The 17,358-nt window shown below is 42.4% G+C and overlaps 1 protein-coding gene across 1 annotated transcript in view; it reads right to left on the minus strand.

The window, feature by feature from the left end:
* CEP128 (centrosomal protein 128) overlaps nt 1-17,358 on the minus strand; it is a 447,165-nt gene that overhangs the window by 64,392 nt on the left and 365,415 nt on the right. The window contains exon 20 of the mRNA XM_084632372.1: nt 6,926-6,949. Within this exon, the coding sequence (XP_084488498.1) occupies nt 6,926-6,949 (24 nt within the window). The remainder of the gene's footprint in view (nt 1-6,925; nt 6,950-17,358) is intronic.

The following is a 17,358-nucleotide window of genomic DNA, read 5'->3' on the forward strand; positions in this document are numbered from 1 at the left end:
GTCATACCTGCCCCAAAGTGCATGCTGGTTTGCAACCCTGAGTTGCAACCCCTCAGGTAGAATAAATTTTCCTATCAGACTGGTTTAGCTTTTTTGAGTCTTTTGATTTTGGGGTTGTGACTTGATGCCCCTGCCTTTTCCTATCATTAGTGCCCAAAACTGCCAGGAACCCCAGGGGGCAGGATGGGAGTAAAAGAACTAATAACCTTGGTCAGGTGCACAATACTTGTGTTTGGCCCAAACTTAAGGCAACCATCTTTAACTGTTCTTGGTGTGCCTTATCGTCATCTGGAGGAGGCGATATGACCCCTTCTGAGACTACCTCATCAAGGGAAGAGGAAGAGGAGGCCAGAACTGGCTGAAGATGCTCTTCTTTCATTTCTTGATCTGCCAGGTCCTGATGAGCCAGCTCCTGATGTCCGATATGAGGTTGGTACCAGAATCAGGAACAGATGCTGTCTGGTGAGTAAGAGCTGCACGCCTCTCCAGGGCAATCAAATAGAAGAGCTTGGAATCAGATCTGGAAACAGGGGGAAAGAGGGATTTCCAAAAGGCTATGGGACAGGTACCAGTGACCTCCTGGCCAACCACTCTATGGCATTTCTGTGACAGGATCTGTGGAAGGGTGGAAACATCTGGAGGTGGGTTAGCAAGGGCAGCTCTGAGCATGGGAAATGTAGAACCCAACCTCCTGTTCAGAAGAAGATGACTCTCCTATTCACCAAGGAGGCACAATTCCGTATGATGCCTATGTGGAGAAGCCTGCAGAGAAGTAAGCATCATGGGTTTTCCCTTTGACAGTACCAAAGAGTGAGCTATCCGGAGTACATGAGACTGGCAAGGTACTGAGAGCTGTAGCAATCTTGTTGGTTCTCCCATGCCCTCCAGCACCAAGAGCATCAACACTAAGGTCAGGATGTCCCTAGCAGCTGCAAATACCTATGGCATAGTTGGTACTGAGATCGGGTTGGTACGGTGCAGTACCACAGATGTGGAAGGTGCTTCTTCTGGCTACTCAGTCAATGGTACTTTCCTACAAGTTGGGGTCAATGGTGCTTTCTTCTGCAATACTGAAGCAGTGGTGCGATTAGACTTAAACTACTCTTAACCCCGTAACTAGCAGTCTTTGGTGCCGGGATCTCCCCCTTTCTGCACTCTGCTTCTTATGCTTCTTCTTGGGCACTGCGGATGGTGAACGGTGACAGGACTCAGGCATGGTAGGAGACACAGTCCTTACTGAGGCCGAGACACCCAGTGCTGAGTCTGATCGACCTCAGATAGAGGTCCGAGGAACGCTCTAAGAGTAGAAACTTTAGCCTGGCTTCACAATCTTTCCTCATGAGGGGCTTAAAGTCTCTGAAAATTTGACAATGATCTCTGATCTGAGCTTTCCTGAGGCATTTAAAGCAACTTGAGCACAGATAGCTCACAGCCAAAGCCTTACTGCAGGAAATGTAGGGCTTGAAGCCCGATGACAGAGGCATACCTTGGCACTCGGAACCAAGTGAAACCATCAGATGAAGTAAAAACCTAGCTAACTAAACACTAATAAACTTACTTACACTAAATTATTCAAAATAAATTACAAGTGAATACAGTCCACTGAGAACAAGGAGTATTTGTGGCACCTTCAAGACTAACACATTTATTTGAGCATAAGTTTTCGTGGGCTAAACTCACTTCATCGGACACATGTAGTGGAAAATACAGTAGGAAGTTATATATAAGAAAGTATAATATATAATATATACTATTATAATATATACACACACAGAGAGAACATGAAAAAATGGGTGTTGCCATACACACTCTAAAGAGAGTGATCAATTAAAGTGAGCTATTATCAGCAGGAGAAAAAAAACCTTTTGTAGTGGTAATCAGGATGGCCCATTTCCAGCAGTTGACAAGAAGGTGAGAGTAGCAGTGTGTGTGTGGGGGGGGAATAAGCATGGGGAAATAGTTTTACTTTGTGTAATGACCCATCCACTCCCAGTTTTTATTCAAGCCTAAGTTAATTGTATCCAGTCTGCAAATTAATTCCACTTCAGCAGTCTCCCATTGGAGTGTTTTTTAAGTTTTTTTGTTGTAATATTGTGACTTTTAGGTCTGTAATCGAGTGACCAGGGAGATTGAAGTGTTCTCTGACTGGTGTTCTCCCCGCCCCTCATAATAGCTCACCTTAATTGATCACTCTCATTATAGTGTGTATGGCAACACCCATTTTTTCATGTTCTCTGTGTGTATATATATATCTTCCTACTGTATTTTCCACTGCCTGCATCCAATGAAGTGGGTTTTAGCCCACGAAAGCTTATGCTCAGATAAATTTGTTAGTCTCTAAGGTGCCACAAGTACTCCTTGTTCTTTTTGCTGATTCAGACTAACACAAGCTACCACTCTGAAACCAGTCCACTGAGAGTACTTGCAGAAGCAACGAGAGCAGTCCCAGTGACCATCAGATACAGTAAGAAGGAACTGAGGGGACTCGAGTTGGCTGGGCACTTTATACTGATCCCAGCAGCAGGCACTCAAGCCACCCCGATGGGTATCACTAAGGGAAAAATTTCTGGTGACTGTGCATGGGGGCGCACACTCCAAGAGTAGAATGCACATGTGCAATCACTCGAAGGAGGGCAACCACAGTATCTACCTTTTAAAAGGGTCACAAAGAGGACCCATGGAATTATAGACCAGTCAGCCTAACTTCAATACCTGGAAAGATACCGGATCAAATTATTAACCATCAGTCTACATAACCACCTAGACGATAAGAGGATAAGTAATAGCCAACATGGATTTGTCAAGAACAACTCTTGCCATACCAAACTAATTTTCTTCTTTAATAGGGTATTGGCCTAGTGGATGGGGGGAAGCTGTATAGATGATATCTTGATTTTAGTAAGGTTTTTGACATAGTCCCAATTGATGTTCTCCTCAACAAACTAGTGAAATGTGGTCTAGATGAAATTACTATATGATGGATACATAACTGGTTGAAAATGGGCTTAACTTGAAGCAAGGGAGGTTTAGGGTAGGTATTACAAAAAACTTTCTAACTAAGGATAGCTAAGCACTGGAATAGGCTTCCAAGAGAGGCTGTGGAATCCCTGTCATTGATGGATCTTAAGAACAGGTTAGACTAGGAATACTTGGTCTTGCCTCAGTATCGGGGACTGGACTAGATGACCTCTTGAGGTCCCTTCCAGCTGTACATTTATATGATTCTATATAATGTCTTCTAGTGCCACTGTCTTCAAACATTTTTTATTACATGCAAGGTAGAACACTACTTTTCTCAGATTATGCTGGGCCACATATTTGGCCTTCAAGGTCTCAACACAAGCATATTCATTTTTCCCATTAAAAATATTAACTGATTATCTCACATTATTTTAAAATACTAAAATGGATCTATATTTTAAGAACAGAAAACTAGCAATACACTACTCCAGAATAAGGAATACAAATTTGTATAGAATTTTATGATGATGTGCAACGTTTAAGGGAAATAGAGTTGGGGGACAAACTTTGAATACAAAAGTTTTATTTTGCAGAGTCTATGTATGTAAACTAGATACTATAGATGAGTACAGTTTAAAGTATCCTTATAAATCTATTACGGTAACCTTTTCAATCCTATTTTTTTTTAAATGCAGCAATGGGGTAAGGAACAGGAAATATGAGATAGCTGGGACAAAGGGTCATCGGAAGGTGCTGGAGGCAAATGTGTGTCACTGAGCAATAAAAGGAGGAGGAACATCAAAACAGGGTGGGGGGTGGGGGAAACTATTAAGGGGGCTAGGTTAGTAGCGAACTGAAGGACAAGGGAAGAGACATAGAAGAGGCTAGAGAACCATAAGGGGATTTGGGCAAGAGCAATAGCCTATATGAGAGAAGCAGACAGGAGTAAAGAATGTAAATAAGTAGCTGAGGAGGAAGGTAAGAACCTGGAAGAAAGAGGCAGGTGGGAGCCCAAACTGAAGGGAAATGTAACTGGGAATGCTTCTGGCAGTGGTAGCTGCAGTAGTTGCCCACCAAAGGTCTTGGGTTTGGGGAGAAAGGAAGGAAGCAGGGAATCTTGGGCAAGGGTCGTATCACTGGCTAGAGGAAGTGGTATGCTAGCTAGTTGATGAAAGGAAAGGAAGGGGTAAGGCAGGCAGGGTGGAGGAGCTTTGAGTTCCCTTCCCTGGTCATTTTTGTAACATCAAAAGACTGCTTGGTTCCAGAAGCATTCCAAACCCTTTGATGTGAGAGCAGTTCTGGCATGACACTACAGTAGCATACCAAAAAGGGAGGGGACTATAAACTCTTAGATTAAAGAGTTCCTAAATGCTCAAAGACACATAGAACGACAGCCAAGAAACAGGCATGAGAGTGAATTGCCTAGTACTATATGACACCCCAAGTTTTAAAAATATTGCCGGCCCCTCTAAATTTCAGGGGTCGGAGATGGTCACAAGACCCTTCTCTGATGCACTGTGATCCTTGTCTCCCTTGCAGTGTAACTGCTGGAAGGGGAGATTGAACAGAGAATTGACTCTACTCTGGTCCTCCTAATGGAGAAGAAGAGTAGAGAATCTCTTCAGTTTCTGTGTCTGTTCAAGGCCTCAGGGAGAAACTTGCCTTACTGATGCTTAAAGCCTTAACTTTCATGCACATGCAATATGATTTAAAACAAAACACAAAAAACACTAATACTGAAAAATATATAAAACCATTTCATAACATTCAGGACCAGTCAATGATACTGGCATAAATCTACAGAGTTACTCTAGATTTACACTACTGTAAAGAGAGAAGAAACCGTTCCTAGGAGTCTGAACCTATCTAACAAGAGCCAAGAATTCAGAGTAACTTTTTCCTCAACTTCCGTGTTTTCTGTTGATGAGCATGAGAACAGCAGGCTATAATAGACATCAAAGGAGATGTAACACATTGGCCCAATGGGGTAAACTAATGAAGAGTTAATCTCAAATAGAATTTTCTGGTCTTTCATTTAAGTCAGAATGATTGTGTTAAGGTAACATAGGGCCAAATCCTATAGCTTTTTAATGATAGTTTTGCTTAAGAAAGGACTAAATTGTTTGACATACACTATTTTGTATGCAACAGTATATTTTAGCATGCAGATTTTTTATGAATGAACAAAATATAATGGCTGATGCTCGGAAATTTATTATTTGGCACATTTACTGCTTGCTTTTTAAATCACATTTGAAAGATTTTTTTTTTAAATTAGGGACAGTGAATAATCAAGAGATTTGTCTCAAATGGCACCCAGCACAGAAGAAAAGATCTCTAGCAGGCATGCAGGTAGAGGATGTGTTTATCTGGTTATTTTTCTTAGAAGGAGGAGGAAGTGCCATGGCAAACACAAGTGTGGCTATTGATTAACATGATTGTCCCGCATAGCAGAGAAAAAGGTATTTTTAATTTATTCTTACAATCAACAAGGTATATGGAAACTGTTACCATGGGTTTACCTGGAATAAACTGACACATTAGTCAATTTGTTATTGGATCTTTTTGATTAGAGAATATTGCTATCAAATATTTGTGCAGATGGAATTTTTGGAGAATTTAGTTGCAAAGCTCTACCAACTCTCTACTGCAGTGGTTCTCAACCAACTAATCGTTGTGGGCCGCACATGTGGCCACAATGTGCTACCTGGGCTGCAGGTTGAGAACCGCAGCACTCCCCCAAACCCCTCCAACCTGCTATGTCCAGCACCCCCAGGCCAGAGACTCCTCCACAGAGTGGGGCCAGGAGCGGAGCCCTGGTGGTGGGGTTGGGCAGCAGGGAACTTTTACCCGGTTGTATGGGGCCAGGCGTCAGCCCTGACCCAACCTTGCCACCAACCCTGACCCAGCCCCTTGCTGTGCAGGGCTGTGCAGCAGCCCTGACCCTGGATGCTGATGTGTGGGGCTGGGTGGCCTGGACCTCTCTGCGTGGCAGCCCCTGGCAGTCCTGGACCCCACCACACTTTAGCACACAGCTGGGCTGCAGCTGTGCGGCCCGTGAACCACTGTTCTACTGAACAAAATGTGTTTTTTTAAAGGCTTATAACTTGGCCAAATTTGGGCAGATTTTCATGGTGATTTTCATGGGGTGCCCCGTGGCTGGGATCTGGGGTGGGGGTTGGGCTTGATGTGGCTGAGGTCTGGGGGGTAGGAGGTGCAGGTGTCCGGGCTGGAGGGTGCCTCGTGGCTGGGCTCCGGGGGAAGGGGGCATGGATGTCTCCCCCCCTACCCCCCGGTTAGGCTCAGGGGCGGGGGAGGGGGGCAGAAAAACAGGAACTAGGTTGTCGTAGAGGTTTCTTTAACTCTCTACTTTTGGGGACTTTTTGTGTCTCTGTATTGCTACAGACATAGCTGCTGACAGGTATTTTGAAATAAATCACCAAAATGATTGAAACTGGCATGATTATATAGTGTTATTTTGACAAATGAAATATGAAGAATTTTGCAGAATTTTAAAATATTGCCTGCAGAATTCTTATTTTTTTTGTGCAGAATTTCCCCAGAAGTATTAATTGTAATTTACTTGCTCACTTCATCCGTCCAAGTGCGAAACTGCTGGTAAAGAGATACTAATATATACTTTACATTAAACTTAAGCAAATTAAACAAATTCAATAAATGGCAGTGTTCGTCTAATTAGTATTTATAGAGCTTTGACCTTTAAAATATGCTAGACTTTACCGACATATGTCCATTAAATGACCTCATGCCAACTCACTGCTAGTTGATAATTTCACCTATTCTTTGGTTCATTTTTGTCAACTCGCAAACAAAAACCTCTTGGAAATTGGGTTAGTGTTTGGAAAATTGCTTTCACACATCCTGGACCTTTTCCCTTTTGAGACTATATGAAAATCTGTTTAAGAACTAGAATTGGGTTTGAAAAGGAACAAGAGAAACTTACTGTTTCTAAGGCCATGATACGCTCCTGCAAATAAAGGAGAATACATAATTAGAAAAAACAAGTTGACCATGATGAAAGGGCTTCATTTTGTCTTTGCTGTATTAGCACATACAACATTTTGTACAAAAACTTATTATATAGGAACACAAGAATTGCCATACTTGATCAGGCCAGTGGCCCATTTAGTTCAGGATCCCGTCTTTAGCAGTTGCTTTAGTGAAGGTGGAAGAAAACAGTTATGAAAGAACTTGCAAAAAATAAAGGTTTCTTCTTAACCCCCATTAGAGGCTGGCTTCTGCCCTGAAGCAGGAGAGATGATAGAAATTTTTTGAAGTATTTATTATCATGACTTTGAATATTTTTTTAACTATGTAAATGTCCAATCCTTTTTTGAATCCTGATAAATTCTTGGCCTCCATGGCAATGAGTTCCATTGTCTGAGTGTTACATTAAATATTTCCTTTTTGCCATCTTTTAATTTTAATGGATGCCTTCTTGTTCTTGTCCTTGCATCATATGAAATTGTAAAAAGAAGTTCCTATCTACATTATCTGTACCATTCATTATTTTATATTATATATATATTTATTGTGCACTTTCTTATTCCTCTCTTCTCTAAGATGAATTGTTTCAATCATTCAAAACTCTTCATGTGAGAGTTTCTCCATGCACCAACCCATTTTTATAGCCTCAAGCACCCCACTGCATTTCTGTTAATGTCCTTCTTGGGATGGGGTTATCAGAACACAAATTCCAAGTGAGTGTGTACTCCTGATTTCATATGGTGGTGTTATATTTTCAGTACTCTCTACCGTATTTCTTACGCATCCTGACATTTTGTCTGCTTTTTTGACCATTGCTGCATGTAGACATCATTCTCTGTCAAATGAAGCTGCTGGTAAAAAACAAACACACACACACACACACACACACACACACACACACAGAGAAAAAATATTTTCATCATTGGCCTCTGAACTAGCCAGGGCTTGTTTTCAAAAAGAGAAAAGAAATCTCAACATTTGTTAAAAATTATTCTTCCTCCTGCATTTCCAACTAAAGTGCCCCCTTGTTCTACAGATAATGTGCATGGGTCCATCTTTCAGATGAGTAACTGAAAAACTGGTGGTTTAAGTGACTTGACAAAAGTTATATAGGACATACGTGGCACAGCTACGAACAGAAACCTGATAACTGAGGTAGTAGACCACATTGCCTCTGATACATTAAGAAAAAAACCCTAGCTGTTATATAGTGCTTTTTATTTGTAGATCTCAAAGCTCCTTATGAAGAAGGTCAGTGTCATTATCCCATTTTACAGATGGGGAAGCTGAGGCCCAGGGAGGGGAAGTGACTTGCCCAAAGACACTTGTTGCCAGTGTCAGAGTGGGGAATGGAACCTGAGCCTCCTGAGTTTAAGTCCAGTGCCTTCTTGTTTAAGCACACTGCCTCCGAAGTTCACTCAAATCTTTATACTTAGGTAGGGTAACTGTAAAATGGGGGTAATACTCACCTTTGTAAAGTGCTTTGAGATCTACAGAGAAAAAAGTGTTAGGTACGCACAAAGCTTTATCACCACTACATAATTACCATATTTTTAAGATGGATAAGTAAGACACGATGAGGTTCAGAGGCTGGTACAGGCACTGTGACCTAGCAGTCTGGGCACTAGCTGTGAAACCAAAAGACACAGCTTCTAGTGTAGTGTTTGACACCATTTGCTGTGTTTTTCTTTTAGCACATCTTAGCACATTCAGAGTAAGACAGTAGGCCTGCTTCACTTGCATGCACGGCTAATTTCACTATTTCAGGAATGTGCATCTTTTCAGGTGTGCATTGTATAAGGCAGATTTGCACAAGAGACATTCTAATTTTGATCAACAAAAACAGTTAAGAACTTTACCTGAAAATCCTGTCTAGTGATAAATAAGTCAACTGAAATTTTCCCACTTAAGAGTATCCTTACGAAAATAATGTTTGGATAGTGCAAAAACAAAACATAAAATATAAAATATAAAAGAAGCCAAAAAGTGGAAGATTTTCCACTGAATGCATCCGATGAAGTGAGCTGTAGCTGACGAAAGCTTATGCTCAAATAAATTTGTTAGTCTCTAAGGTGCCACAAATACTTCTTTTTTAAAAAGAAGCCAACAGTCCCTTGATCCACGTTTGTTGTGCTGTGATGGAATACGCATTTCTTTATTACTAAATAATATGTTCTCATTATATGGATTGTGCAATATTTACGATTACTGTAACTATTTATTTGCTGCTTCAAGTGCTTGGATTTTATAAATGATGTGATAGATAACTACACTGTTCTCACTTAGCAACCTTAACTGGTTTTGACAGAGGTTTGAGTTTTTTGGAATTATAAAATTGTATAAGGTGCCTAGAGGGTTTTTCTGTCTATATTATTGTGTCTCTCATGTACCACCATTTATCTGGGAAAAATCCACACAGCTTCACTTTATCATACTATATAGATCAAACCAGAACACTTTATAAAACAAGACACCCTGAAAATTAGTACCCACAGGACACCATAAAGATCTACTGGATATGATCTTGGAAAAGAAAAACATTTGTGACACACCTTTGACACTGAACTTTCTAAATTTGTCCCCTGATATTATCTACTATTAGTACACTGATAATATATGCAATGGAATATTTGTTTCCTCATGATTTTCTTTCTGGGACTGACCTCTCCTCTAGTCCAAGACAAATGAGCTGTGCTTCTCATCTAGCAAATACTGGAGCAGTTCAGACTCATCCATGAACGCTCTGGGGCTTGGCTATGCCCTCTTCTGCTCCTGTGCGAGATCAATGTTTCCAAAGTTGTAAGGAAACACTTAATTCTTATAAGTAGATTAAGCATAATTTATAAATTATGCGCTAACTGTACTCTCTTTATACACAGAGACTAAAGAAGCTACACACACACACACAGAATTTTTTTCAGGTGGAGAAGGAATGGGGAGAGGTCAGTCCAGAAAGGAAGTAATCAAGTAACAAATTTTCTATTTTGGTTCTGTTTTTGTCTTCCAATCTCAAACTGGGAGGTAGGAAGCAGCATGGAAAAATTAGTTCTGAGGAGAAATAAGTAAGGCAGAGGAAAAACTTGCTCCATCCCTAAAATTGGTAGAATTAATCTATTTTGGGACTACTGTTGGAGCACTTTCCTTCTGAAGGATCAGGGGGTAGCCGTGTTAGTCTGTATCCACAAAAACAACAAGGAGTCCGGTGGCACCTTAAAGACTAATAGATTTATTTGGGCATAAGCGTTCGTGGGCTAGAACTCATTTCATCGGATGCATGGAGTGAAAATTACAGACGCAGGCATTATTATACTGACACATGAAGAGAAGGGAGTTACCTCAGAAGTGGAGAACCAGTGTTGACAGGGCCAATTTGATCAAGGTGGATGTAGTCCACAACAAATCCAGGTTGTGCTGGAAATGGCCCACCTTGATTTTCATACACATTGTAAGGAGCGTGGTCACTTTGGATGGGCTATTACCAGCAGGAGAGTGAGTTTGTGTGTGGGGGGCGGAGGGTGAGAAAACCTGGATTTGTGCTGGAAATGGCCCAACTTGATTATCATACACATTGTAAGGAGAGTGATCACTTTAGATAAGCTATTACCAGCAGGAGAGTGGGGTGGGAGGAGGTATTGTTTCATGGTCTCTGTGTATATGTCTTCTGCAGTTTCCACAGTATGCATCCGATGAAGTGAGCTGTAGCTCATGAAAGCTTATGCTCAAATAAATTGGTTAGTCTCTAAGGTGCCACAAGTACTCCTTTTCTTATTAGTAGATGTGCAGGTGAATGAGCCTCTGATGGTGTGGCTGATGTGGTTAGGTCCACTGATGGTGTCGCTAGAGTAGATATAGGGACAGAATAGGCAACAAGGTTTGCTACAGGGATTGGTTCCTGGGTTAGTGTTTCTGTGGTGTGGTGTGTAGTTGCTGGTGAGTATTTGCTTCAGGTTGGGGGTCTGTCTGTAAGCGAGGTCTGGCCTGCCTCCCAAGGTCTGTGAGAGTGAGGGATCGTTTTCCAGGATAGGTTGTAGATCGTTGTTAATGTGCTGGGGAGGTTTTAGCTGGGGGCTGTACGTGATGGCCAGTGGTGTTCTGATATTTTCCTTGTTGGGCCTGTCCTGTAGTAGGTGATTTCTGGCTACCCATCTTGCTCTTTCAATCTGTTTCCTCTCTTCCCCAGGTGGGTATTGTAGTTTCAAGAATGCTTGATAAACATCTTGTAGGTGTTTGTCTCTGTCTGAGGGATTGGAGCAAATTCGGTTGTATCTTAGGGCTTGGCTGTAGACAATGGATCATGTGATGTGTCCTGCATGGAAGCTGGAGGCATGTAGGTAAGTACAGCGGTCCGTAGGTTTCTGGTATAGGTGGTGTTTATGTGACCATCACTTATTTGCACTGTAGTGTCCAGGAAGTGAATCTCTTGTGTGGACTGGTCCAGGCTGAGGTTGATGGTGGGGTGGAAGTTGTTGAAATCCAGGTGGAATTCTTCAAGGGCCTGCTTCCCGTGGGTCCATATGATGAAGATGTCATGAATGTAGTGCAAGTAGAGGAGGGGCGCTAGGGGACGAGAGCTGAGGAAGCGTTGTTCCAAGTCAGCCATAAAAATATTGGCATACAGCGGGGCCATGAGGGTACCCATAGCAGTGCCACTGACTTGAAGGTATAAGTTGTCTCCAAATCTGAAACGGTTGTGGGTGAGGACAAAGTCACAAAGCTCAGCCACCAGGGGTGCCGTGGCCTCATCAGGGATACTGTTTTGTGACAGCTTGTAGTCCATCCTCATGTGGAATATTGGTGTAAAGAGCTTCTACATGCATGGTGGCCAGGATGGTGTTTTCAGGAAGATCACCAATGCATTGTAGTTTCCTCAGGAAGTCGGTGCTGTCTCGAAGAAAGCTAGGAGTGCTAGTAGCATAGGGTCTGAGGAGAGAGTCCAAATAGCCAGATAATTCTGCTGTAAGTGTGCCGATGCCTGAGATGAGGGGGCGTCCAGGGTTTCCAGGTTTATGGATCTTGGGTAGCAGATAGACTACCTCTGGTCGGGGCTTTGAGGGTGCGTCCATGTGGATGTCTGAAGGATGTTTTTCTCAGAGGAATGAAATTCAAGATGAAGTGCTTTATAAAAGTGTTGGTAGATGAACAGGTGGCCGGATAGTCAGCGATGCCCTCTCTGCCCACAAGGCTGTCACGTGCCACACTGGGTGGGCTCTGGTCCTTTCTGGAAACTGATTATCTGCAGCTGAATGTGCTCAAGTGATGCAGCACTTGATCCTAACTATGTGGTATTTGGATGGTTTCAGGCCCATGAAGTTAAAATTGAAAGAAACAAAGTTTTGGGCTAAAGGAATGAAGAATTTCTCCTCCTCTGAGGTACAAGAGGAAGAGTTAACCTTGGCTATGAATGATTCAGACATATCTTGTCCTTCTGGAAAATGTACTATATAAGAGCTAAGTATTATTAAGAACAGAGATTTCAAAGACTCTCTTTGCCAATGTGACTGTGACCAGAAAAGAGATACAGGGAGCTGGATGTTCTTGGTTTAACCAGATAGATCATGAATAAGGATTCGATACTGTCACAGATACCGTGACTTGAATGGACCTCCATGACATCTGTGGCATCAGCATGCTACAGTGGTGGGGCTGGAGCAGCTGTCAGCCCCCACCCAGTTGCAGCAGCAGGACAGCAGCAGCAGTCACTGCCCGGGACTGGAGCAGCAGCCTGGGGCTGGGTCAATCCCTGGGGCAGGAACAGCGGCCGAGGCTGGGTCAATTCCTGGGGCAGGAGCAGCGGCCGAGGCTGGGACAGTCACCGAGGCAGGAGCAGCAGCTGGGACAGCCCTGGGGTCCCAGAGCTCAGTTTGCAGCACCAGCCCGAACATCTACACAGCAGTTAAACAGCTCCTTAGCTCACGCACCACAAGACCGAGTCAGCTGGCATGGGCCAGCTGCATGTTTTTAACTGCATTTGTAGACATACCCAGAGACACATAGACAAGACTGAAGGGCCCCCAGTATTTGCAGGAACAGAGATGCTGCTCATTTGTCTTCAACAAAGGTAAGAGATCAGGATCCAAAAACTGATCTTGCTGTATGTGTTGCTATCAAAGCAATTTCTTTTTACGTCAGGATGACAAGTGAGCAGAAAGAGCTCATCAAGAATTTTTAATTATTGTATCAGGAAACCTAATAGGAATGGCTATTTGTATTGACTGAACAGCTGAATCAATTAGCAAATCAGTGTGTAAGACTAGATATCAGTTGCCACTGATGTTATCAAACAATACTAAGATTAATGTATTTTAATCTTTCCGTGGGATCAGAGCACTATATGCCTTTATTATCATTGAAAACATCTGAAATACACTGTGACGGTGCCCCCCATAAGGCTTTATGGAAATATGCTTCTGAATGTATACATGACATAACTGGAATATGTTTTATGCTACATATGCCATGTAACATATCTCTGTAAAGGTTATGATCTAGTGAATCTATTCATCCTATTTGTATGCATGTCTCATTATTGTATTCAAAGTTATGAATATTGGCTGTATACTTGTTTGATTTTAAATAACCTTAGTAAGGCATTTGGTCAGCTTCTTTAGAAAGGAATTTGCAAGTTAAGTGCCCAATGAAGAAGCACAATGGATCTTGGAAGGCTCCAATCCACATAAGAAGTCTACATGACTTCTTCAAGGTAGCATGTGGACAATGGCTGCTGCCTGTAAAGACTGAGTCATGCATGGACATGTGACTTGCCCATGTGACTCCAAAACTCCATCTTGGAGCTGGACTTTGCATAGGAGAGAGGAGGGGGTATCCACCCACAAGCGAAAGTCTATTCAAACCCCTGGGAGACCCCCTCCATTTTGTCTTCAGCTGGCTCAAAATATAGCCTCTCCACCCCCAAGGATACCTGAAAGACACTGGAACAAAGGACAGTAACAACAGGGGTGTGATTGCTGGACCCAGACTAGAAGGAGATTAGTCTGCAAAAGGAAGCTTACTGGAATTCCTCTGAGGGTAAGGTTTTTAGCTGTATCCAGTTTTCGTACTGTATTAGACACAGACTTGCATGTTCTATTTTATTTTGCTGGTAATTCACTGTGTTCTGTCTGCTGTTACTTGGAACCACCTAAATCCTACTTTCTGTATTTAATAAAATCACTTTTTACTTATTAACCCAGAGTATGTATTAATACCGGGGGGGGGGGAAGCTGTGCATATCTCTCTATCAGTGTTATAGAGGGTGAACAATTTATGAGTTTACCCTGTATAAGCTTTTATACAGGGTAAAACAGATTTATTTGGGGTTTGGACCCCATTGGGAGTTGGGCATCTGAGTGTTAAAGACAGGAACACTTCTGAAGCTGCATTCAGTTTAAGCCTACAGCTGTTAGGGGACGTGGTTCAGACTTGGGTCTGGATTTGCAGCAGACTAGAGGGTCTGGCTCAAACCAGGCAGGGCACTGAAGTCCCAAGCTGCCACGGCAGGAAAGCAAGGACAGAAGTAGTCTTGGCACATCAGGTGGCAGCCCCCAGGGGGTTACTGTGATCCAACCTGTCACATACACCCACTATATGATGTTGGGGTTGAAATAAAGTTAACTTGCATCAGCACTGTACAGTAGTTGCACCCTTCATTACAGTACTGACATGTATTTTTGTCGGCAGGTTGCCTTAAACCACAATCATAGCTCCTTTGGACATCTTCAAGGGGCAGAAAGAAAAATAGACAACATATTCCAGTAAAAACAGCTTTATCAAATTAAAGTGAAAAATCCAAGAAAATCAAGTGACATGTGGTTTTGAAAACGTGCAAACCATGCCAGAATTGCTCATAGAAGACTGGAGAGAGTGAATGTGTATAAACATATTCAAGAAGCTAGGAAAAAGAAAACTGGCACAAAAGAGTGTGCAAATTAGCATATTTGAGATCCAAAACACAGTATTACAATACAACTGTGTAAAAATTATAGCTGATTTCCTGCCAGTAAAAATGGATATCAGTAAGACTGGCTGACATTGAAACCATACGAACAGTATGGCTGAACAAAATAGAGAAACACAGTAAACTTGAAATCTAGTACATTTCAAGTTTACTGTGTTTCTCAATTTTTGTAGTTTTAGAATTACATTTTCCAATTTAGAATATTTTTCTCTCCCTTGAAGCTGTGTGAAATGCCCACAACAAATAGACACTACTAACTACAGTAGTAAAATGGTGAAATCGACACAAACTGCTGTCAAATGCTGAAAGAAAAAAAAAACCCTGAGAAAATAGAGAAAAATGTCTCTCCTTTGTTTCAGGTATAGGAATCTTAGGTTTTACCTTTGATAATAGTTGATAAAAAAACCAGAAGTGTAATTATTAAGTTGCTATCCTTTGAAAACAGAAAGGATGGTTTTGTGTTTAAAACACTGGATGGACATTCAGGACATTCAGGTTTGCTACCGACTTCCTTGAGCAAGTCACTTAATCTTTCTGTATTTCAGCTCATCAGCAGAACAATAAGACTAAATTTCTTCCACACTGAGCTTGTTTGGTTCTGTAGAGCTGGTACTGCCTCTTACTATGTGTTGTTTATACAGCACCTAGGACAAAGGGACCCTAAACTGAGTTAAGGCATCAAGGTGCCACTATAATACAAATAATAATAAAAGAATCTTACAAGTTGCCTTAATACCTTTGGGACTTTAGTCTAAACAGAGTCTTGGTTGTGGTTTGCAAGCATGTCTGAGACATCTGATTAGTATTTGAACTTGTGACACAAAAATCAGTTAAACAAAATATAATGTAAAAAAAGATACAACATCCATTTTGAAATGCCCACTTCCTCTATGAAGTTGCAGTGGTAGTTACAAGCACACACTTGTTCAAGAGCTTTCTCATCAATGAGCCACATCTCGATTGGGAACACCAAGAGAATATTTACATATCTAATAAAGGCTGTGAGAGTGGTTTGTGGCAATCCAGATGACAATTTCTGTAAGGCCTTGTCTACATTATACAAGCTTTGTCGACAAAAGTCAGTTTTCGTTGACAAAATAGTGGAGGTGTACACACTACAATGCTTCTCCCACCAATTTAACTCTCCTGCTACACTGACATAATAAAACCACCTTGACAAGAAGCATAGAGCTTTTTGCGACCAAGGTAGAGCGATGCAGTGTCAGCGTAGTCACTGCGTTTGTTTATGTCTCCCTAAGTGGCCTCCGGGAAATGTTCCACAATGCCCATCATGACCACTTTGGTCAGCAATTTCAACTCCACTACCATGCAGCCAAGTACACAGGCATGCACTTCCCCCTCTTTAAAACCATGGAAATTTTTGCAATTCCACTTCCTGTTTGCTCAGTGTGGAGAGCTCACATTGCTTCTTCCCAGCTGACCATGCTGGCTTTCTGCAGCAAACATGCTCCTACCTGGAGTATACCGGAATTGTTGGATCTGTTGGGTCCGTGGAGAGACGAGGCAGTGTAGCCGCAGTTGTAGGAGCTCGGATACCTACAAGCAGATTGTTCATAGCATGGAGGAGAAGGGGCATGAAAGGGACACACAGCAATGCCATGCTAAGATCAAGTTGCTGAGGCAGGCATACCAGAAGGCCAAGGAGGCCAACCATCTCTCTGGTGCAGTGCCAAAGACATGCCACTTTTACAAGGAACTACACGCCATCCTCAGCGGCAACCCCACTCCCACCACCAAGAGCCCCAGGGATACTTTGGGAGGACTGGAGGCAGCAGTCAGTGGAGTCAACCCTGAATACGAAGTGGCAGATGAGGAAGTTGAGTTGGAAGAGTTTGTGGGACAGGCGACAGGGTCATCTGGCGCACAGTGAGCAGAGGGGTCTAGCCAGTCCCAGTACTCCAGCTCTTGCCCACCTGAACTAGGAGAAGGGAGCTCCGGTAAGTACTCATTTTGCTTCAGTACTGCACGGTGACATGAGGGAGAAGTGTCCTTTATTTTGTTACATGGTACAAGTGGGAGAAGGGACAGAAAATAACACTGGGTACTGTTTGCATCTGCTTCACATTCCCCTGTGCAGCTCTGCAATGGGGACGCTGCGGTAAAGTTTGTTAATGCACACTGGGCTCTCCCAGGATCCTCCATAGAGATCTCTAGGAAACTTTCTTAAAAGTACTCTGCAATCCTCTGCCAAAGGTTCCTTGGAAGAGCTGCTTTTTTTCTTCCCTGCTGTAGGAAACATTGCTGTGTCAATCGGCAACTACTTCTGCAGGAATCAAAGTAGGAATCAAATGGACCCGATCTGAAGCCGCATGCATGCAGAGATGCACCTTTGCATCCTTGTTTACCCTCAGTAATGAGATATCAGCTTTGATCACACTCACCTATGGAAAACAGTGCAAGTATTCAGAATAGTG

Source organism: Lepidochelys olivacea, assembly GCF_965140295.1.
Source record: "Lepidochelys olivacea isolate rLepOli2 genome assembly, chromosome: 6".
NCBI lineage: Eukaryota > Metazoa > Chordata > Testudines > Cheloniidae > Lepidochelys > Lepidochelys olivacea.